General features: G+C 43.4%; 1 protein-coding gene across 4 annotated transcripts in view; it reads left to right on the forward strand.

The window, feature by feature from the left end:
• Nsd1 (nuclear receptor binding SET domain protein 1) overlaps nucleotides 1-23,480 on the forward strand; it is a 96,530-nt gene that overhangs the window by 21,011 nt on the left and 52,039 nt on the right. For 3 of the 4 annotated variants that reach the window (XM_042667052.1, XM_042667053.1, XM_042667054.1), the window contains exons 3-5: nucleotides 5,221-5,356; nucleotides 9,209-9,381; nucleotides 13,938-16,506. In XM_042667052.1, the coding sequence (XP_042522986.1) occupies nucleotides 5,221-5,356; nucleotides 9,209-9,381; nucleotides 13,938-16,506 (2,878 nt within the window). Of the gene's footprint in view, nucleotides 1-5,220; nucleotides 5,357-9,208; nucleotides 9,382-13,937; nucleotides 16,507-23,480 lie in introns of those variants that run through there. The other variant, XM_042667055.1, reaches the window with a different exon arrangement.

Below are 23,480 nucleotides of genomic sequence, written 5' to 3' on the forward strand. Positions count from 1 at the left end.
CAGTCTGATCTATGTAGAAAGCCCCTGACTCAAAAAGAAATAACTCCTCCCCTCCTCTCCCCTCCCCTCCCCTCCCCTCCGCTCTGCTTTGCTTTCCTTTGCTTTCTTTTTCATTTTTCTTTTCCTTTTCCCTGTCCTGTCCTGTCCTGTCCTGTCCTTGTGCTGGTTCTGAGGCTTGAACTCAAGACCTGGGCACTGTCTCTGAACTTTTGTGCTATCACTTGAGCCATAGCTCCATTTCTGTTTTCTTTTTGAGTTTTAAGGTGTTTCTTGCTGGGCTTTGAACCTGAACCCTCATATCTCAGCCTCATGAGTAGCTAACCAACATAACCAACATGAAGTAACTTTCTGAAATCTCAGATAGTTATGGGTAGAGGGGGAATTAAACCAGTGTGTTCCAGTATAATGCGGAGAGATTCTTCGTTACACTTATGGAGAAAGTATGAGCTAGTATGTAAAGTTTCTCATTCAGTTATAAGCAAATACCATATGAGATTAAAATTTGAAAGAATTAGTGTTTTGCAATTCTATGACTTTTTTTTTTTTTTTTGGTATGGGGATTGAACCCAGGATGTTGGACTTGCTATGCAAGCACTTTCCAGCCCCTCCTCCTCCTCCTCCTCCTCTTCTTCTTCCTCCTCCTCCCTTTTTTTTTTTTTTTTTTTGCCAATCCTGGGGCTTGGACTCAGGGCCTGGGCACTGTCTCTGTGCTGCTTTGGTTAAGGCTAGCACTCTACCACTTGAGGTACAGCGCCACTTCCTGCTTTTTCTGCTTATGTGGAGCAAAGGAATCGAACCCAGGGCCTCATGCATGCAAGGCAAGCACTCTACCCCTGAGCCCCATTCCCAGCCAGCCCCTATCTTCTTATGTTTTTTTTTTTTTTGGTGGATGAGAGGCTTGAACTTAGCCTGGGTGCTGTTCCTGAGCTTTTTGCTCAAGGCTAGCTCTCTACCACTTTGAGCCACAGTGCCTCTTCCAGTTTTCTGCTGGTTAATTGGTGATAAAGAGTCTCCTGGACTCTCCTGCTCAGGTTGGCTTTGAATTGTAATCCTCACATCAGATCTCAGCTTGCCAGAGTAGCTAGAATTACTTGTGTGAGTCACTGGTTCCCCACCCTGAGGGTTTTTTTTTTCCCCTCAAGGCTAGTTTCCTGCCACTTGACCTACAGCTCTACTTTTCTGCCTTTTTTTTTTTTTTTGTCGGCCGTGGGGCTTGAACTCTGGGCCTGGGCGCTGTCCCTCAGCTCTTCAGCTCAAAGGGAGCACTCTACCACTTGAACTACAGTGCCACTTCCGGTTTTCTGGTGGGTTATTGGAGATAGGAGTCTCAGGGTCTCTCCTGCCCGGGCTGGCTTTGAACCATGATCCTCAGATCTCAGCCTCCTGAGTAGCTAGGATTACAGGCGTGAGCCACCAGCGCCCGGCACTCTTCTGCTTTTTGGAGAAAGTTTTATGGACTTTCCTGCCCAGGCTGGCTTTGAACCACAAATAAGATCTCTGCATCCTGAGTAGCTAGGATTATAGGCATGAGCCAGTGGTGCCCAGCAGAGAATTTATTTTTAGTAAGTGATTATATAATGTAAATCTTGTTAATAGATTTAAGCTGGCCTACAAGAAAAAGATAGGGAAGCATATTTTGGGTTTTACAGTTGTATTCTGATATTATGTCTTAACCATGTTCTGTGTGTATGTGTGCGCACACATGCATGTGTCCTTAGGGTCTTTGTGCTGTCCTAGAGCTTTTCATTCATGGCTCTTTCCACTTGAGCCACTCTCTACTTCTAATTTTTGGGTGATTAACTGTAATACAAATCTTAATGGAATTTCCTGGCCTGGCTAGCTTTTCATCTTCAGAACTCAGCCCTCTGAGTAGCTAGGGTTATAGGCATGAGCTAGTGGCTCCCTGTTCACCATGTTCTTTTTTTCTGTGTTTGAATTTAGGGCCTGGCCACTGTCCCTGTTTTACTCAAGAATAGTACTCTAGGCTGGGAATGTGGCTTAGTGGCAGATTGCTTGTCTAACATGTATAATGCCCTGGGTTTGATCCTCAGTACCATATACATAGAAAAAGCCAGAAGTGGTGCTGTGGCTCAAGTGATAGAGTGCTAGCCTTGATAGAAGCTCAGGGACAGTGCCCAGGCTTTGAGTTCAAGCCCCAGGACTGACAAACAAAAAGAATAGTGCTCTACTACTTCTTTTTTTTGTTTTGTTTTTTTTGCCAGTTGTGGGAGCCTGAACTCTGGGCCTGGGCGCTGTCCCTCAGCTCTTCAGCTCAAGGCTAGCGCTCTACCACTTGAGCCACAGCACCACTTCTGGCGTTTTCTGCTTATGTGGTGCTGAGGAATCGAACCCAGGGCGTCAGGCATGCAAGGCAAGCGCTCTACCACTGAGCCACCTTCCCAGCCCTGCTCTACTATTTCTGAGCCACAGCACCACTTTTAGCATTTTGGTGGTTAATTGGAGATGGAAGACTCAAAGGCTTTCTTTTTTTTTTTTTTTTTTTTAATTTTATTTGTGAACATACTGTACAGAGGGGTTGTTACAATTACATGGGCAGGATAATGCGTACATTTCTTACCAAGCATTGCAACCTCCTCCTTTGGTTTACCCTTCACATCCCTTCCCAGCCTCCCCCCTCCCCCCCCCAATCCCAATCCTTCTCCCTCCCCCCCCCCCCCCCCCCCCCACACACACCGACATTGTAAAGCTCGTTTTGGACATGACAACTTGTACTTCTCATTGTTGCAACAGGTCCACCTGTATCCTTAAACAACTGGTTTTTCCCCATCTCCTCCACAAGTTATACTGACATCAAATATAGTGAAATCAAGGCTTTCTTACCAGGGCTGGTTTCGAACCATGATCTTCAGTCTTCAGTCTCCCAAATAGCTAGGATTTCAGGTGTGAACTACTTGCACCTGTCTGACATTTTCAAAGAGCTTTATTATACTGTAGTCTATGCTTGCAGTTGTCTTCTTGCATAAACCCTAAGATCATTTGCATTGATTTTGCGTAAGTCTAGATTGTATATAGCTTTTAGGAATGATTATGCTAATTAAATAATAGACATATCCGTGCTTTCAAAGGATGTAGAATACCACCTACAAAAGGATCTAACCTAACTTTATTAAAAGCTGTTTTTAGAACTGAGTGAGGTGTTTCATGCTTAGAACCCCAACACTACTGGGTAGGCTGAGGCAGGAGGATCCTGAGTTTGAGGTCAGCTTGGACTACATAGTGAGACCTTGCCTCAGTTTCCTCCACATAAGGCTTTTTTGTTGTTGATTGTGAGTTAAACTCAGGGCCTGGGGCATTGTCCCTGAGTTTTTCTGCTTCAGGTTAGTGCTCTACACCTTTGAGCCACAGTTCACTTCCATTTTTTAAATTTTTTCTGGTGATGAATTGAGAGTCTCATGGACTTTCCTGTCTGGGTTGGCTTTGAACTGCAGTCCTGAGATCTCACCCTCCTGAGTGAGCCAGCTCTGGCTTGTTTGTTTATTTTTTTTGGTTTGGGTTTTTTTTTTAACTGTATTTTTTTTGTCTTTTCTTTTTTGGTACTGGGTATCGAACCCAGGACGTTGCACTTGCTAGGCAAGCACTTTGCCACTGAGCTACATCCCAGCCCTGGCTTGTTTATTTTTTTTAATAACCCCCTTCCATTTCCATGTTTTAGTTCAACTTCTAGATCAAAGAAATACTTAGGATGATTTTATATATATATATATATATATATATATATATATCAAACATCAAAACATGATTTTTATTTTTATTTATTATTTGTCGGTCATGGGGCTTGAACTCTGGGCTTGGGCTATCCCTGTACTCTTCAGCTCAAGGCGAGCACGCTACTGCTTGAGCCACAGCGCCATTTCCAGTTTTCTGGTGGTTTATTGGAGTTTCACGGACTTTCCTGCCCGGACTGGCTTTGAACCATGATCCTCAGATCTCAGCCTCCTCAGTAGCTAGGATTACAGGTGTGAGCCACTGGCGCCCAGCTCATTATTTTTATTTTTTGTGCCTATCCTCTGATTTGAAATCGACCTGAGCACTGTCCAGCCACAACTCACTTCCAGCATTTTTGGTTGTTCATTGGAGATGAGAGTCTCAAGGTCTTTCCTATACCTATAGATATAGATAGCTGTAGATATCTATCTATATATAGATTTTTTTTTTTTTTTTTTGGTTGGTTATGGGGCTTGAACTCGGCCTGGGCGGTGTCCCTCAGCTCTTCAGCTCAAGACGAGTGCTCTACCACTTGAGCCAAGGCAACACTTCCGGTTTTCTGGTGGTTCACTGGAGATGAGTCTCATAGACTCTTGAACTCTGGGCCTGGGCCCTGCTCCTTAGCTCTTCATGTACTTGAGCCACGTGTATTGGAGATAATAGTCTCATGGACTTTCCTGCCTGCGCTGGCTTTGAACTGTGATCCTGAGATCTCAGCCTCCTGAGTAGCTAGAATTACAGGCCTGAGCCATCGACACCTGGTGCTGTATTTCTTTTTTTTTTTTTTGGGTCCGGTCATGGGGCCTGAACTCTGGGCCTGGGCGCTGTCCCTCAGCTCTTCAGCTCAAGGCTAGCGCTCTACCACTTCAGCCACAGTGCCACTTCTGGCTTTTTTTCTCTTTTGCTTATGTGGTGCTGAGGAATCGAACCCAGGGCCTCATGCATGCAAAGCAAGCGCTCTACCACTGAGCCACCTTCCCAGCCCAATGGTGCTGTATTTCTTTTTTTTTTTTTTTTGTCGGTCGTGGGGCTTGAACTCTGGGCCTGGGCGCTGTCCCTCAGCTCTTCAGCTCAAGGCGAGCGCTCTACCACTTGAGCTACAGCGCCACTTCCGGTTTTCTGGTGGTTTTATTGGAGATAGGAGTCTCACGGTCTTTCCTGCCCGGGCTGGCTTTGAACCGCGATCCTCAGATCTCAGCCTCCTGAGTAGCTAGGATTACAGGCGTGAGCCACCAGCGCCCGGCTTAGGGTGCTGTATTTCTTTAGACTGAAGTAAACTAGGTTTTGTAAAACAAATGTAAATTGAGAACTTACGTTGTGAAGGATATATAGTGAAATAAGGCTATCAGTTATACTCCTTTTATAATTCATATCTGGCTTAGTGTTCCGTCTTGAATTTTAGCCATTGCCTTTTCATAAGACTAATAGGAAAATAATAATGTTGTTTAAAAGGTCTTTGCTCTTATCGATGCCCTGTGTTTTATCTGTCTAAAGTGTCAACCGAAGAAAAAGTCTACACCACTCAAGTATGAGGTTGGAGATTTGATTTGGGCAAAATTCAAGAGACGCCCATGGTGGCCCTGCAGGATTTGTTCTGATCCATTGATTAACACCCACTCAAAAATGAAAGGTAATAACACACAGTTTATTCTGTATGATATAATACAGTGTGAAATTATAACCTTTCCTTTTAGTACATTACAGTTTCTTAGCAGTGATACATCTTGTCCTTCTAGCATTTTCTGAATTGTTATAATGAACATATTTTATCTTTTTTTCTTTTCATTGTGCCCAGTACCAGGGCTTGAACTCAGGGCCTTGTACTCTCTTATGCCTTTTGTTCTTATGGCTGACACTCTGCCCTTGAGCCACATTTTGTCTTGCATTTTTTTCTAATTAGAGATATAGTCCAACAAAAGTTTTTTGTCATATTGGTTTTGAACCTGGGAACCTGCGTCCTGAGATCTTAGTCTGCTGAGTGGCTAGGATTCCAGGCTTGAATGACTTGAATCATGGCTCCACTTCCAGATCGTGTGTGTGTGTGTGTGTGTGTGTGTGTGTGTGTGTGTGTGCGCGCGCGCGCCTGCACGCGCATGTGTGCGTGCGTGTGCTCGCGTGCGTGCTCGTGCGCGTGCACATGCTGGGGCTTGAACTCAGGGCTGTGAAAGCCAGGCACTGGTAGCTCACACATGTAATCCTAGCTCTTCAGGAGGCTAAGATCTGATGATAGCAGTTCGAAGACAGTGTGGCTAGGAAACCCCATAAGGCTCTTACCTCCAATTAACTACCAATATCTGAAAGTAGAGCTATGAGTCCAGTAGTAGAGTGCTTGCCTTGTTTATAAAAGCTCAGGGCTAGTTCTTAGGCCCTGAGTTTAAGCCCCAGGACAGACAGACAGATATACACATATACACAATTTGTTGTGAAACAGCATAGTGTCTGACACTGGATTGTAACCAAGTTTTTACATATTCCATCCAGTTATTTACTCATAAACACTAAATCAAGAGCCAGAGAAAGGACCAGAGCAGATTTATTACAACAATGGGAAGATAGCACATCTTGGTGGACACAGACTGGGCTAAGTAGGTGGAACTGAGGTTTAGAAGGTATGGATAGTTAAAACAGTCCCAAGAACCAAACAGATTGGAAGTCTGCTATCCTTCCTCTTTTTTTTTTGGATGGCTGTGGGGCTTGAACTCTGGGCCTGGGCCCTCTTCCTCAGCTCTTCATATACTTGCCACAGCGCTACTTTCAGTTTTCTGGTAGTTTATTGGAGATAATAGTCTCATGGACTTTTCCTGCCCGGGCTGGCTTTGAACTGTGATTCTCAGATTTCAGCCTCCTGAGTAGTTAGTATTATAGGCGTGAGCCACCTGTGCCTGGCTGCTACCCTTCTTTTAGCCATTATTTTATCAGATATAGTGAATATAATTAAAAAAAATTAAGTCTTCTACCTCTGATTTTCTTACAGTAATACTCATATTAAATTTGGTGTTGTTTAACTAGAGATGCAGTTACTCTTGGTAGTAGGAAAACAGTAACTCGGTTACTCTATAGTCTTCTGTGGAGTCTTGCTGGGGAGGTAGAAGTAATGATATGATGGTTTGGAGTTGAGGAAAACTATATAGCTAAGCTGTTCGCAGTTTTAAACAATCTGTGCTCCAAAGGTACAAAGTGTTGCCAGTGTGTGCACATTTTGTTGATGCTGTAATGTAGCCATGGCTGTGTTTTGGCTTTGCCCACTATGTGTAATGTTTTCAGGGTCAATCTATATTCTATACATGTGGTCTATCCATGCATCCACACATCATCGTTCTATTTTGTTTTTTTTTCCTTTTTTGAATGGGGGTTATCATCATTCCCCAGGCAAGTGTTGAACTCATCATTCTTTTGTCTCAATCTTTGAGTATTCTTGATTAAGGGTGTGCGACCACACCTGCTTTTATTTCTTTCTTCAGTGAAAGATGTTACATCATATAATTACCCCATGTTGATGAACAGATGTGAGCTATTTCCATTTTGTGCGGGTAATTCTGCTGTGAACATCTGTCTATACGTTTTGTATTGGTTTGTATTTTGTATCTGTACTTCGGAACTGCTAAGTATAATGGTATCTACAGTAATTCTCAATTACTGTACTTCACTTCCAAGAGTTTTGCAAAGTTCACCTATTTTACATTCCTGTCAGTTTCCGAGGGTTCTGATTTTCTACATACTCAGCAACACTGTTCCATTTTCTTTTTTGTTTAGGTACAATGTACATAGTATTAATTTGCCATTGACTTGTATACAAATCAATGGTATTAAGTATATTCCAATTATTATTCTGTGGCTAATACTAAACTATCTCTAGAACTTTTTTTTTTTTTTTGGTCAGTCATGGGGCCTGAACTCCGGGCCTGGGCGCTGTCCCTCAGCTCTTCAGCTCAAGGCGAGCGCTCTACCACTTGAGCCACAGCGCCACTTCCGGCTTTTCTGAGTAGTTTATTGGAGATAGTCTCATGGACTTTCCTGCTCAGGCTGGCTTAGAACCACAGTCCTCAGATCTCAGCCTCCCCAGTAGCCAGGTTTATAATCATGCGACCTGGGCCCAACAATCAACACACACACACACACACACACACACACACACACACACACACACACACACACACACACACACACACTCTCTCTCTCTCTCTCTCTCTCTCTCTCTCTCTCTCTCTCTCTCTCTCTCTCCCCCTCCCCCTTCTTTCCCTCTCTCTGTTTCCCTCTCTCCCCCTCTCCTCCCTCTCTCTCTCACCCCCTCTCGCTCCCCTCTCTCTCTCCCTCCCTTTCTCCCCCCCTCCCCCCTCTCTTTCTCTCACCTTCTTCCCCCCCTTCCCCCCCCCCCCCCCCCAAGTTAGTCCTGGGGCTTGAACTCTAGGCCTGGGTGCTGTCCCTCAGCTCAAGGCTAGTACTCTACCACTTGAGCCACAGCACCACTTTTGGTTTTCAGGTGGTTTATTGGAGATAAGAGTCTCATGGACTTTCCTGTCTGGGCTGGTTTTGAACTATGATTCTCAGATCTCAGCCTCCTGAGTAGCTAGGATGACAGGCATGAACCACCGGTGCCCAGCTTCAACTTTTTATACTTGTTCCTTATTTCAACTTTTAAATCTCTCTCTCCTTTGTTTTGTATTAGAAATAATATAGGCCCTTCCTTCCTTCCTTCCTTCCTTCCTCCCTTCCTTCCTTCCTTCCTTCTTTTCTTTTCTTTTCTTGCAGGGTTTGAATTCAGGGCCTGGTGCTGTCCCTGAGCTGTTTTGCTCAAGCTAGCACTCTATCATTTTGAGCCACAGCACCACTACTGGTTTTCTGGGCAAAAGAGTCTCATGGACTTTCCTGCCCAGGCTGGCTTTGAACCATGATCTTCTGAGTGGCTAGGATTTCAGGTATGAGCCACCAGTGCCTAGTGGCTTTATTTTTTTGAAAGGAATGTTTGGAACCCTTTTTTTTTTCTGTTTTGAAGTATATAATTTGTAATAAGGGAATTAAGTATGAGTCATCCACTCATTTGTTCACTCAGAGACTGGGTCTTATGTATCCCAGGCTTTTTTCTTTAATTTCCATACATTAGCTATATATATTTATATATGTATTATAAAGAGCTTGTTACACATTTCCACACACAAGCATTGTATTACAATCCACTTCACTACCACGTAATCTACCACTCTTCCTCACTCGCTTCCTAATAGAATTTCAGTGAGTTTCACTGTTCTGTTTTCGTATATGTCCAGAAGCTATAAACCATTGATTATTTCAAAAGCAAATAAGCATTTTCTTGTCACATAATTGAATATTTAAAAATTTCCCGAAGGGTTTCATATTGCCTAGTTCTTTGGGTACTTCAACATGTTAAATGTAACCAGACACTTTTTGGTAACAGAGATAAACTGTTACCTGGATGAACATTCATCTTTGTGAATTAATGATACTAAGTTTTATCCTTATCTAGTTGCCAATCGGAGACCCTATCGGGAGTACTACGTGGAGGCTTTTGGAGACCCCTCTGAGAGAGCCTGGGTGGCTGGAAAAGCAATCGTCATGTTTGAAGGCAGGCATCAGTTTGAAGAACTACCTGTCCTTAGGAAAAGGGGGAAGCAGAAAGAAAAAGGATATAGGCATAAGGTAACAAAACAAAAGAAAACAACTAAACCCAAGAAATCTTTTCAGAACTATTTAGGAGTGAGCAGATGAAGAGTAGCAGTGTTTATATTTGAAGTAAAGGCTGTATTTTCTTTGATACTAGTTTTTCTGTGGAAATAGCTAGGAAGCAAGAGTTTTCTGTTTTTGTTTTTGATTAAACTTAAGAGTATAATGGCAGGGCTGGGAAGGTGGCTCAGTGGTAGAGCACTTGCCTTGCATGCATGAGGCCCTGGGTTCGATTCCCCAGCACTACATAAGCAAAAAGAAAAAGAAGCTGAAAGAGGCGCTGTGGCTCAAGAGGTAGAGCGCTAGCCTTGAGCTGAAGAGCTGAGGGACAGCGCCCAGACCCAGAGTTCAGGGCCCACAACTGGATCCAAAAAAAAAGAAGAGAGTTATTGGCATTTTTTGTCTGTTTTGTCACTTCAGCCACAACTCCATTCATTTTTCATTTTCTAGTTAAATGGAAAAATAAGAGTCTCTTAGATTTGTCTGTCTGGGCTGGCTTCAAATTTCCATCCTAAGATTTCAGCCTCCTGTGTGGCAAGTATTTTGGGTCTGAGCCACCAGTGTTTGGCAGGTATATGGGAGTTTTTTTTTTTTTTTTTGTATAAGTGACCTTAGGCTATCTTTAGAAATACTTACACTTATATTTTTTTGTTTTCATTTTTCTTTTTTTTCTACTGGGGTTCCAACTTAAGACTTCACATTTGCTAGCTAATTGTTATTAGATGGAGATAGTCTGGAAGTCTTTTCTGCCTGGGTTGACTTTGAACCTCAATTCTCACATCTTAGCCTCCTGAATAGGTATGAGCCACTAGTACTCAGCTTATTCAGTGTTTTGTTTTGTTTTGTTGGTTGTGGGGCTTGGGCTCCGTCACTTAGCTTTTTACTCAAGGCTAGTGTTCTAACACTTTGAGCCACACCTCCAGGTCCAGTTCTTTGGTAGTTAATTGGAGATCAGAGTCTCACTGACTTTCCTGCCCTTGCTAACTTTGTACTGGGATCCTCAGATCTCAGCCTCCAGAGTAGGTAGGATTATAGGTGTGAGCAGCAGGCATGGCTCATTCAGTTTTTTGAAAAGTGATTTTTGCCTTTATGATATGTCACAATATGATATGGTATAACCAATCTTTTTGTTAAAAAAGAATGATCATTAAAATGAAATTTCTACTTCTTACCCTCTGGAGTTATTATTGGTTTCAACAAGTAAAAAATGACAAGGCCTTTTTTAAATTTTTTATTATTTTTTATTATTTTATTTTTACTTTTTATTTTTGTTCAGTTTTTACTTTTGCTATTATGTAGCCCAGGCTAGCCTTGAACTCTGTGATCCTTCTGATTCAGTGTCCTGATTTCTGGCATCCCAGGAGTGTGTCACAATCCCTAGTTTCCATAAAGCTGTTTTTGTGCCAGTCCTGGAGCTTCACGGCCTGGGTGCTGTCCCTGACTTTTTTTGCTCAAGTCTATATCTTTACCACTTGGAGCCAAAGTGCCACTTCCAGTTTTCTGGTGGTTTATTGGAGATAGAGTACCATAGCCAGCCTAGGCTGGCTTTGAACTGCAATCCTCAGATTTCAGCCTCCTGAGTAGCTAGGATTACAGGTGTGAGCCACTGATGCCTGGCTTGCTATAGTCTTTTATTTTTTATTTCATTTATTTTTACTGTTTTTTTTTTTTTGGTCTGGTCGTGGGGCCTGAACTCTGGGCCTGGGCGCTGTCCCTCAGCTCTTCAGCTCAAGGCTAGCACTCTACCACTAGTGCCACTTCCGGCTTTTTTCTTATGTGGTGCTGAGGAATCGAACCCAGGGCCTCGAGCATGCAAGGCAAGTACTCTACCACTGAGCCACCTTCCCAGCCTATTTTTACTGTTATTTTGAAACTGATGTACAGAAGGACTATAGGTACATGAGTTAGTAAAGAGTACATTTCTTTTTGGCAAAGTCACTTCTTCCCTGTTTCTGTCCCAGTTTTCTACTTCTATTCCTACCCAACATTTATGTATAGTTCCTATTCAACGTCTTCTTCTTCTTCTTCTTTTTTTTTTTGTCGGTCCTGGGGCTTGAACTCTGGGCCTGGGCGCTGTCCCTCAGCTCTTCAGCTCAAGGCAAGCGCTCTACCACTTGAGCTACAGCGCTACTTCCGGTTTTCTGGTGGTTTACTGGAGATAGGAGTCTCACGGTCTTTCCTGCCCGGGCTGGCTTTGAACCGCGATCCTCAGATCTCAGCCTCCTGAGTAGCTAGGATTACAGGCGTGAGCCACCAGCGCCCGGCCTTCTTTTTTTTTTTTTTTTAATGCTGGTCCAGAAGCTTGAACTCAGGGCCCAGGCACTATCCCTAAGCTTTTTTGCTTAAGGTTAACACTTTTCCACTTGAGCCACATCTTTACCTCCAGCTTTTTAGTAGTTTTAGGTGTGAAACACTGGTGCCTGGCCTTTTCAGTTGTTTTTGTTGTTATTGTGGGGCTTGAACTCTGGGTCTTGGCACTGTCCCTCAGCTCTTCATCTCAAGGCTGGGGTTCTACACTTGAGCCACAAAGCCACTTCTGATTTTCTGATAGTTAATTGGAGATAGTCTGAAGGGGAGTTTTCTGCCTGGGCTGGCTTTGAACTGTGGTCCTCAGCTCTCAGTCTCTTGAGTAGTTAGGATGACAGGTGTGAGCTATGGGCAGCCAGTATCAATGTGTTTTTTTTTTTGGTTGGTCGTGGAGCTTGAACTCTGGGCCTAGGCATTGTCCCTGCGCTCTTCAGTTCAAGGTGAGCGCTCTACCACTAGAGCCACAACAGTACTTCCAGTTTTCTAGTGGTTTATTGGAGATAAGAGTCTCACAGACTTTCCTGCCCAGGCTGGCTTTGAACTGTGATCCTCAGTCTCAGCCTCCTGAGCCACTAGTGCCGGGCTCAATTTTTTTTTTTTTTTTTTTTAATTGGGTTAGAATGTTAGCTGGATGCAAGTGGTTCATGCCTATAAAGCTACTCAGGAGGCTTGAATCTGTGGATAAAGTTTGAAGCCACCTTGGGCAGGAATATCAGTGAGACTATTACCTATCTCTAATTTCACAGAAAAAGCCAGAAGTGGTGTTGTGGCTCTATTGATAGAGCGCTAGCCTTGAGCTGGAACAGCACCCAGGCTGAATTGAAGCCCCAGATTGGCACCAAAAAAAAAAAAGAGCGAGAAAGAAGCATACACATAATGTTACACATCTCAATTATATAAAGTTTACAAATAAATGGTATTAAATATAATTGTAATGTGAAACTGTTATGTTCTTTTTTGGTTTTGTTGCCTTCGGCAAATTCAGCCTTGTACGTACAGAGAATGTGTTCTACTACCATTTAATTCTCCTTACTTCTTAAAATTGAAACTCCAAGCTGGATCCTGGTAGCTTATGCTTGTAATTCTATCTACTCAGGAGACTTAGATCCGAGGATCATGGTTTGAAGCCAGCTCAAACAAGAAAACCAGTGGAACTTTTATCTTCAGTTAACCACCAAAAAGCCAGAAGTGGAGCTATGGCTCAACTCAGAGTGCTAGTCATGAATAAAAAAGCTAAGAGATAGTGTCTAGGCTCTGGTGCTCTAGTACTGGCACTAAAAAAAGAAAAAGCTAGAAGTGGTTTAGCGCAAGTGGTTTATTGAAAAAGCTAAGGTAGAACTCGAAGCCCTGAGTTCAAGCCCTAGTACTGGCACCAAAATTAGTAAGCTTCATTAATAACAGGTTCTGAGTTCAGGCCTTTTTTGTTTTTGGAGGGGAGGGGGCTTAAACTCTGGCCCTGGGCGCTGTCCCTCAGCTCTTTAGCTCAAGACAAGCACTCTATCACTTGAGCCTATAGTGCCACTTCTGGCTTTCTGGTGGTTAATTGGAGATAAGGGTCTCACAGACTTTCCTCCCTGGGTTGGCTTTGAACCGTGATCCTCAGATCTTAGCCTCCTGAGTAGCTAGGATTTCAGGCTTGAGCCACCAGTGCCTGGCAAGTTCAGGCTTTTTAGTAGCACAAAAACAAAAGGACTCCCATGTGGTTATTGTCCTCTCTCATCCCCACCAAGTAGATGATCTGGGTATCCCCTTCTAAGAGAAGGCTGCACCTATTATCTGGTTAACATTGCTGGTTCAGTTCACAAGTACTCAAATAACTGAATTGTCATTGTTTCGAACCTTGACTCTGTCGTTTAGGGACAAGAAAGGAGAGATTTGGAAAATTAGGTGCATTTCCCAGTTTAATGTTCCCATGCTGTAAATAATTTAAAAAGATATTATATTATTCCTGATTTTAAAATATGGAGTAGTTTTATCTAAAGTTATAGCCCACTGGCTTGTGCTTTTAAGGGCAAGGAAGTGGCTGGTTTATGAGAGCTGATCCTTCCTGTAATGACTGGTCATCTTGAAGACAGTGATGCTTGGAATCAGGTAGTACCTGTGTGGTTCCATAAAAAGGGCCTTGAGTGAGGGCAACAGGGTTTGAGAGAGCTACTGCTTTGAAAGATTTTATTCATTATTTTTCATTTCTGTGGTAAATGATCTTTGTTTCCTTTGCATTTAAGGTTCCTCAGAAAATTTTAAGCAAGTGGGAAGCCAGTGTTGGCCTTGCTGAGCAGTATGATGTTCCCAGAGGATCAAAGACCCGAAAATGTGTCAACACTTCAATCAAGCTGGACAGTGAGGAGGACATGCCGTTTGAAGATTGTACGAATGATCCTGAATCAGAACACGAACTGTTGCTTAATGGCTGCTTGAAATCTCTGGCTTTTGATTCTGAACATTCTGCAGATGAGAAGGAAAAGCCCTGTGCTAAGTCTCGAGCCAGAAAGAACTCTGATAATCCAAAAAGGACTAGTGTGAAAAAGGGTCCTATGCAATTTGAATCAAATAATGAGGAACGGAGGGGAAAGATTCCAGATGGCTTTGGCCTGAACTTCATCTCTGGGGATATATCTGATAAACAGGCTTCTAATGAACTTTCCAGGATAGCAAATAGCCTTTCAGGGTCCAGCCCTGCCCCGGGAAGCTTCCTCTTTTCCTCATGTGGAAAAAACACTGCAAAGAAAGAATTTGAGACTTCCAGTTGTGATTCCTTAGTGGACTTGTCTGAGGGTGCCTTGCTCTCTAAATGTGTTGGGGAGAAAAAGAAACTCCAGCCAGGCTTGTGCAGTTCAAAAGTGCAGCTCTGCTATATCGGGGCTGGTGAGGAGGAAAAGCAAAGTGATTCCATTAGTATCTGTACCACCTCTGATGACGGAAGCAGTGATCTGGATGTTGGAGAACAGAGCTCCGACTCCGATAGCAGTGTCCTGGAAATTACAGATTCTTTTGATAGAACAGAGAACATGTTATCCATGCAGAAAAACGAGAAGTTAAAGCATTCTAGGTATCCTGCCAAAAATTCTAGGGTGAAAGAAAAACAGAAATCTGTCATTACTAATTCACATACAGACCACTTGGTGGATTGTACTAAGAAAGCAGAGCCAGAAACTGAGAGGTCTCAGGTTAATCTCTCTGATCTTAATGTGTCTACTCTTGTCCACAAACCCCAAACAGAATTTAGAAATGATGGTCTCTACCCAAAATTCCACACACCAGCAAGTGTTCCCAGTGAGAACTCACTAATAAAGGATAGAGGTACAAATCAGCTCCTATTACATTCAAAAAGCAAACAGCCCAAGTTCCGAAATATAAAGTACAAGCATAAAACCTCCGTTGTGGTAGAACCTCAAGTTACAAATGAGGACCACAATTTGAAATATTGTTCTAGTGATGCCAAAGGTTCTCCTTTGGCCAGCGTTCCTAAAAGTGGGAAAGTAGATGGGCTAAAACTACTGAACAACATGCATGAGAAAACCAGGGATTCCAGTGACATAGAAACTGCAGTGGTCAAGCATGTTCTGTCGGAATTGAAGGAACTCTCTTACCGATCCTTAAGCGAGGATGTCGGTGACTCTGTAACATCGAAGCCATCAAAGCCATTACTTTTTTCTTCTGCTTCCAGCCAGAATCATATACCTATCGAACCAGATTACAAATTTAGTACGTTGCTAATGATGTTAAAAGATATGCATGATAGTAAGACCAAGGAGCAACGCTTGATGACTGCTCAAAGCATGGCTCCTTACAGGAGTCCTGGCGAAGGAGACTCTTCGACCAGTAGTCCTGTAGTGGCATCTAAAGTTTTGGTTTCGGGAAGCTCCACTCACATTCAAGAAAAAAATGGCGGTGGCTCTCAGGACTCTGGTCAGCCTGATCCTAGTGGAAGTTACTCTTCGTCTGGGAAGTTGTCTGCCTCCCTACCTTGCTTAGCGTCTGACAGTGGAGACCTGCCTGCCCCTGGAAACAGTCATACCAACTGCGTGACCAGGCGTCACTGTGGTGGAACAAAACCATCATCCAAACCTCGAGAAGCATTTTCATCCCAGCTAGTGAGGAACCCAACCAACCGGAAAGCCTTAAAGACTGAGCGGAAGAGAAAAGTGCACCGAAAAGTGCACCGGCTTCCAGCTGTGAGGCTTCCAGCTGCGACGCGGGAAGCTACCCTGGAGGGAGACAAAGACAGCGAAAGTACAGTGAATGGCCCATCAAGGGGTGGGGCCGAAGACCCTGCGGAAGAACTTCCTCCATTAATGGGCCACTTATCTGATGCACATTTTGATAGCAAGGCTAAACAGTCTGACCCTGATGAAAGTACTGAACAAGAACCCTCTTTTGAGGATGGAAAAGTCCCTGAGCTGGACTCCGAAATGAATGACGAAAATGTGGAAACGCATTCTGTACATCAAGTGGTGCCTAAAAAGCGGTGGCAGCCTTTAAACCAAAGGCGCACTAAACCTGGAAAGCGCACTAACAGGCTTCGGGAGAAAGAGAACTCTGAGGGTGCCTTTGGGGTCCTGCTTCCTGCTGACCCTGTAGTACCGAAGGGGCTAGATGAGTACCCAGCGCACAGAACTCCTCCTGCCACGACCATACTGGAGGACCCCATGACAGAGCCTAGTCACGCCACTCACTCAGATTCAGTTGGGCCACCATTGAATGTTTGTGATAAATCCAGGACCAGCCTGGAGGATGTGGAAAAGGAGCCAGGGATTCCCAGTTTGACCCCACAGGCTGATCTCCCAGAACCAGGTAAGGGCTTCTGACTCTATCCTTAAGGGATAGGAGGAGCCAATCCTTTGACACTGAAGTTTCAAGGGAAACTTGAAACTGGGAGGGGGAGGGTTTTCACTTGAATGACAAAAGGGCTTTCTGTGACTGGCTGTGAAATTTGAAGATCGGATTTGGAGTTCCGTACATTTTCAGACATTTTTACTAGTAGCCTTTTTTTCTTCCTACTTTTAGTTAAGTCCTAACAACATTTTTGCTCCTGTTCCCCATTTCCTACCTTTTAAAAATGTACTGCCATTTTTGGGACCCAGTCTGTAACTACAGGTAAGTGAGAGACTCTGGGCGTAAAATTTAGGACCAGTTGTTAAGGTTCTGGGTAACAGATAAGCTTTAATGATAGAATGCTTCCTTTGATGTCAAATACTTGTCCAACTTAATTTAGAGATTTGCTTTTGTAAAATGAGAGTTCTCTAGTCAAGAAATCCCATTCACTTGGTTGGTAACTTGTTAAATAGAAGTTTCTGACTTGGTTGCAAACAGTTTTGTTACTGTTAGGAGGTCATAGTCAGGAACACACACACACACACACACACACACACACACCACCACCACCACCACCACCACCACCACTACCACCACACACACACACACACACACACACACCACCACCACCACCACCACCACCACTACCACCACCACACACACACACACACACCACCACTACTACCACCACCACCAACACACACACACACACACACACACACACACACACCACCACCACCACCACCACCACCACCACCACCACCACCACCACCACCACCACCACCACCACCACCAACCAGTTGTTTATTACCTTGACTTGGAGTTCCTGCCCTCTGCCTTTTTTGGTTGATTTTTAAATGTTTTTAAGATAAAGATCCTTTATTTTTTCATGTATCTGTGCAGTTTTAATAGCACTGCTTGCTGCAGTTTTTTAATTGTTTTTTCCATATTGTATAGTTGGGGCATGCTTGTGAGGAATATTTGGCTCTGTGTGTGCGTACGCACACGCATGCGTATAATAATTTCTCTGTTCTATTGGTCTATTTGTGTTTCTGCTGGTAGCATACTATTTGCTCACTGTAGCTTTGTGATGTGTTTTGAAATTAGGAGGTGGAAGAACTCCAGCTCTGGCTGGGAAGGTGGCTTAGTAGTAGAGTGCTTGCCTAGCATTCATGAAGCCCTGGCTTCAATTCTTTAGTACCAAATAAACAGAAAAAGCCGAAAGTGGCACTGTGGCTCAAGTGGTAGAGTGCTAGCCTTGAGCAAAAGAAGCTCAGGGACAGCCCTCAGGCCCTGAGTTTAAGCCCCAGGACTGGCAAAAAAATAAAAAAAGGAACTCCAGCTCTTCCAAAAGATTTTTGTATATACAATTGCATGGTCTATAAGGATTTTAGGGTTTGCTTACTTGTTTTTTTTTTTTTGAGGCAGTGCTTGTCTAGGTATGTAGCTCTGACTGCCCTTGAATGGCCCTGTGTCACCTTAACCTGATAGGACTTTTTTATGCCAGTACTAAAACTTGAACATGGGGCCTGGGCACTTAGTATTTTTGCTCTAGCCTGGGCGGTCTAGCCTGGGCCGCCTACCATTTCAGCCCCAGCTCCACTTCTAGCTTTTTTTTTTTTTTGGGTCCAGTCGTGGGGCCTGAACTCTGGGCCTGGGCCTGGGCGCTGTCCCTCTGCTCTTCAGCTCAAGGCTAGCGCTCTACCACTTGAGCCACAGCACCACTTCTGGCTTTTTTCTTTTTGCTTATGTGGAATCGAACCCAGAGCCTCCTGCATGCAAGGCAAGTGCTACCTTCCCAGCTCATTTCTTCTAGCTTTTTTGAGTGACTAATTGGAGATAGAGTCTCATGTATTTGTGTGCCTTGGTTAGGTGGGCTTGGCTTTGAAGAGCAATACTCACATCTCAGCCTCTTGATTAGTTGGGATTACAGGCATGACATACTCTTGTATTTTTGGTTTTGTTGCTAGTACTGGGGTTTAACTCAAGTAATCTCCCTTTTTGTTTTTTTGTTTTGGTTGGTTGTGGGGCTTGAACTCTGGGCCTGGGTGCTGTCCCAGGGCTCTTCAGCTCAAGGCAAAAGCGCTCTACTACTTTACCACTTGACCCACAGCGCCACTTCTGATTTTCAGGTTGTTGATTGGAGATTTAAGAGTCTCAGGAGTTTCTTGCCTGGGCTGGCTTTGAAACTCGATCCTCAGATCTCAACCTCTGGAGTAGCTAGGATTACAACGAGAGCCACCAGTGCCTGGCTTGGCTTCCCTTAGCTTTTTTGCTTACGGCTGGAATTGTATATTCCTAGAGCCTTACCTGTATGTATTCTTGTCCCTTTTATCTAGGTTCCCAGCCTATGGGTGGCCCTGTCCACATTCAGGGTGGGTCTTACTTCCTTAATTTTCTGGAAATTCCTCACAAATACAGAAGTGTACTTTAATCTCCTAAATGCTTCTCAGTCCGATCAAGTTGACCTTCAAAATTAACTATTAAGCCAGGGGCCGGTGGCTTACACCTGTAATCCTAGATACTCATGAGGCTGAGAGCTGAGGATCTTGGTTCAAAGCCATTCTGGGCAGGAAAGTCCATGAGATTCTTACCTCCAATTAACCGCCACAAAACCAGAACTGGTACTGTGGCTCAAGTGGTCTAGAGAGCTTGCCCTGAGCTGAAGAGCTGAGGGATAGTGCCCAGAGTTCAAGCCCCATGTCCATATCCAACCAAAAAAAAAAGATTATTGTACCTCTAATTCATTAAATATAATTTTGTATCTGTTGAGAGCATTCAGTTAATGTGACACAGTTTATTGTTTGATTAACCTCCTTTCTTTTTTTGGGGGGGGGGGGGGTCCGGTTGTGGAGCCTGAACTCTGGGCCTGGGTGTTGTCCCTCAGCTCTTCAGCTCAAGGCTAGCGCTCTACCACTTGAGCCACAGCGCCACTTCCGGCTTTTTTTCTTTTTTCTTATGTGGTGCTGGGGAATCGAACACACTGCCTCAGGCATGCAAGGCAAGCTCTCTACCACTGAGCCACCTTCCCAGCCCTAACCTCCTTTTTTTGTTAGTTTGGTTTTGTTTTTTACATTTTTGTTTTTTTTTTAAACTCTGGGCCTGGGCTCTGTCCCTCAGCTCTTCAGCTCAAGGCTAGCGCTCTACCACTTGAGCCACCTTCCCAGCCCCATATTTTTTACATTTTGAATCTACCTTGCTGTATTGGTGATAATATATACATAAAGGTTTTGCCTACATTTTGTTGAGGATTTGTTTTTCATCTATAAAGGATGTTTGTAGTTTGCTCTGTATGTGTGTGTTTGTGTGTGTAATTTTCTAGTTTTAGTATGAGGGTATAATAACCTTATAGAATGAGTTTATTGATTGATTGTGGGTCCTTGGGATTAAATTTATAGCTTATGTTCTACCCCTGAGTTGCACCCTAGCCCCTGTAGATTTCTTTTATTCTAGTATTCCAGACTGGCCTAGAACTTGTGATCCTTTTGTATTACTCTTCTTTTTCTTTCTTTCGTTTTTTTGTTTTTGTTTGTAGGTCGTGAGGCTTGAACTTTGGGCTTGGGCGCTTATATTGGGCTTTTTTGCTTATGTGGTGCTGGGGAATCGAACCCAGTGCCTCAGGCATGCAAGGCAAGCGCTCTACCGCTGAGCCACCTTCCCAGCCCTAACCTCCTTTTTTTGTTAGTTTGGTTTTGTTTTTTACATTTTTTTTTTTAAAACTCTGGGCCTGGGCTCTGTCCCTCAGCTCTTCAACTCAAGGCGAGCACTCTACCGCTGGAGCCACAGCGCCACTTCCGGTTTTCTAGTGGTTTATTGGAGATAAGAGTCTCACAGACGGTGGTAAAGTGCTTGCCTTGCACGCCTGAGGCCCTGGGTTCGATTCCTCAGTACTACATAAGCAAACAGAAAAAAGCCGGAAGTGGTGCTGTGGCTCAAGTGGTAGAGCGCTAGCCTTGAGCTGAAGAGCTGAGGGACAGCCTCCAGGCTCAGAGTTGAGGCCCCACGACTGGACCCCAAAAAAAAAAAAAAGAGTCTCACAGACTTTCCTTGCCCCGGCTGGCTTTGAACTAGAATCCTCAGATCTCAGCCTCCTGAGTAGCTAGGATTACAGGCGTGAGCCACTGGTGCCCGGCTTGCTTTCTTTCCCCTCCCCTCCCCTCCTCAGTTGTGGGGCTTGAACTCTGGCCTGGGCACTGTTCCTGAGCTGCTTTTTCTCAAGGTTATACCACTGGAGCCACAGCACCACCTCCAGGTTTTTTGAGTTGTTTATTGGAACTGAGAGTCTCATAGAGTTTCCTGCCTAGGTTGGCTTCCAACCATGATCCTGAGATCTCAGCCTCTTGAGTAGCTAGGATTATAGGCACCATCTACCAGCACCCTTTTTTTTGCCTGTCCTCGAGCTTGAACTCAGGAGCTGGGTGCTGTCCCTGAGCGATTGTGCTCAAGGCTAATACTCTACCACTTTGAGCTACAATACCACTTGCTGATTTTTGGTAGTGAATTGGAGTTAAGAGTCTCGTGGACTTTTTTTTTATACCTGGGCTGGCTTCTAACCTTTACCCTTAGATCAAATCTCAGCCTCCTCAATAGCTAGGATTATAGGCATGAACTGAGTGTATCATAAAAGCAGAGTCTGTCATTTACTGAGGAATATTTCACCATGTTCTTTCATTGTAGTGTAATAGTTCAAATATTTATATATACTTTTATGTATTTCATTATAACTCAGGGTATTAAATATGTTAATATATTCACATAACTCAAATGATGTAAAAAGTTATATAATAAAAACATAATTTTTCCAGTGTGCCATGGTTATCTTATCCTTGATAATGTATCAATTAATATAATTAATAACCTAAAATAATTCAGTTTTTATAAGAGTGGGAAAGGTAAAGTTGTTATTCCTTTACTGGGTTGTTAGGTGTGTATTTCATAGTTGTTATATATTAAATTCCTGTTAGCTACGTACCATAGTAAAGCCCCGCATTTCATCAAGTTTATTTTTTATCTTTATTTTTTCTCTTCTTTTTCTATCTTTCTTTTTTCCTTGCAGTTGTGGGGCTCAAACTGAGATCCTTGGCATTGTCCCTGAGCTCTTTGCCCAAGGCTAGGGCTCTACTACTGTGAGGCACAGTTTTACTTCCAATTTTTTGGTGGTTGATTGGAGTTAAGAATCTTAACAGAGGGCTGAGAAGGTGGCTCAGTGGTTAAAGCGCTTGCCTTGCTTGCCTGAGGCCCTGGGTTCGATTCCTCAGCACCACATAAGCAAAAAGAAAAAAGCCGGAAGTGGCGCTGTGGCTCAAGTGGTAGAGTGCTAGCCTTGAGCTGAAGAGCTGAGGGACAGTGCCCAGGCCCAGAGTTCAGGCCCCATGACCGGACCCCAAAAAAAAAAAAAAAAAAAAAATCTTAACAGAGGGGCTGGGAAGGAGGCTCAGTGGTAGAGCACTTGCCTTGCATGCTCGAGGCCCTGGGTTCGATTCCTCAGCACCACATAAGAAAAAAGCCGGAAGTGATGCTATAGCTCAAGTGGTAGAGTGCTAGCCTTGAGCTGAAGAGCTGAGGGACAGCGCCCAGGCCCAGAGTTCAAGCCCCACGACCGCACCCAAAAAAAAAAAAAAGAATCTTAACAGACTTTCCTGCCCCGCGCTGGCTTTGAACCTCTGTCCTCAGATCTCAGCCTCCTGTATATAGCTAGATCCACTAGCACCTAGCAACATTTATCACATCTCCAAACAGTTAAGTGAGCCAGCAAGCCTGGCAAGCTGGAGGGAGGATCTGAGTTCAAACTTGAGTACTAAGAATGAAAATGACCAAGTACTTTTAGAATCTTGACAGATTTTGGTTGATGTCATGGTCTTACCACTTGGACGACTCATTTTCCTACTTTGTCAGTCACGTTATTTATAAAATAGTTCATTACTTACCTAACAGCTTGAAATGAGGATTAGAGATATTAATTGTTAGCTGGCAAGTGTTACATAGAAAGAACATATAAAACCCCCAGTACTATTTCCTATATTTTCTTTGGTCTTTTTTTTTCTCCTAAAAATGTTACTCGTTCTTAAATGTATATGAGATATCTAAGATTTATTAAAACAATAATGTACTTGCTATAGAACATAAAGGATTTGCTATTAACTGCTATAGGTATAAAATGTGTATTTTATTCTAAGACATGCCTTGCCTTTTTGTTTTTTTTAACTATGATAGGTTTTTCAGATAATTTTGGAAAAACAATTACTTTGGTTTATAGTTTTAATTTCCTTTGATAGAACTCCTCAGAACAACTGGCCTCTCTGGATCATTTATAGGTTTATTATCTAACACGGAAAGTCAGTGATATTTAGGTTTTAATTAGTCCCATAATTGTGAACAACCATAGGCTTGTGTAAGTTATTTTATTAGCTTACATTTTTTATATAGAGGAGGGTTTCTTTTTACATTTCCACCCACATGCAATATGGGCATATATTTTTGATAACTATCAGCCTTTAACATATAAGTAAAAAAAATACATGCATACATACATATATATTAGCACTATGAAATTATAGCTGTTAGGGCTAGTAAAAAGAAACATTTCCATGCCTTGAGGTAAGTGAAAGATTTTTTTTTTTTTCTTCTGGTCGTGGGGCTTGAATTCGAGCCCTTCAGCTCAAGGAAAGGGCTCTACCACTTGAGCCACAGCACCACTTCTGTTTTTCTGGTGGTTTATTGGAGATAAGAATCTCACAGACTTTCTTGCCCTGGCTGGCTTTGAACCATGGAAAGTCTCGTGGACTATCCTGCCAGGGCTGGCTTTGAAACAGGATCCTCAGATCTCAGCCTCCTGAATAACTAGGATTACAGGCTGGAGCACCCGGCTATATATTTTTTGTTGTTGTTGTTGATTGTGGGTCTTGAACTGCGGGCTAGGCACTGTCCCTGAGATTTTTTTTTTCCCCACGAGT

This window comes from Dipodomys spectabilis, unplaced genomic scaffold (assembly GCF_019054845.1).
Source record: "Dipodomys spectabilis isolate Male_0828 unplaced genomic scaffold, ASM1905484v1 ptg000375l, whole genome shotgun sequence".
Classification (NCBI taxonomy): domain Eukaryota; kingdom Metazoa; phylum Chordata; class Mammalia; order Rodentia; family Heteromyidae; genus Dipodomys; species Dipodomys spectabilis.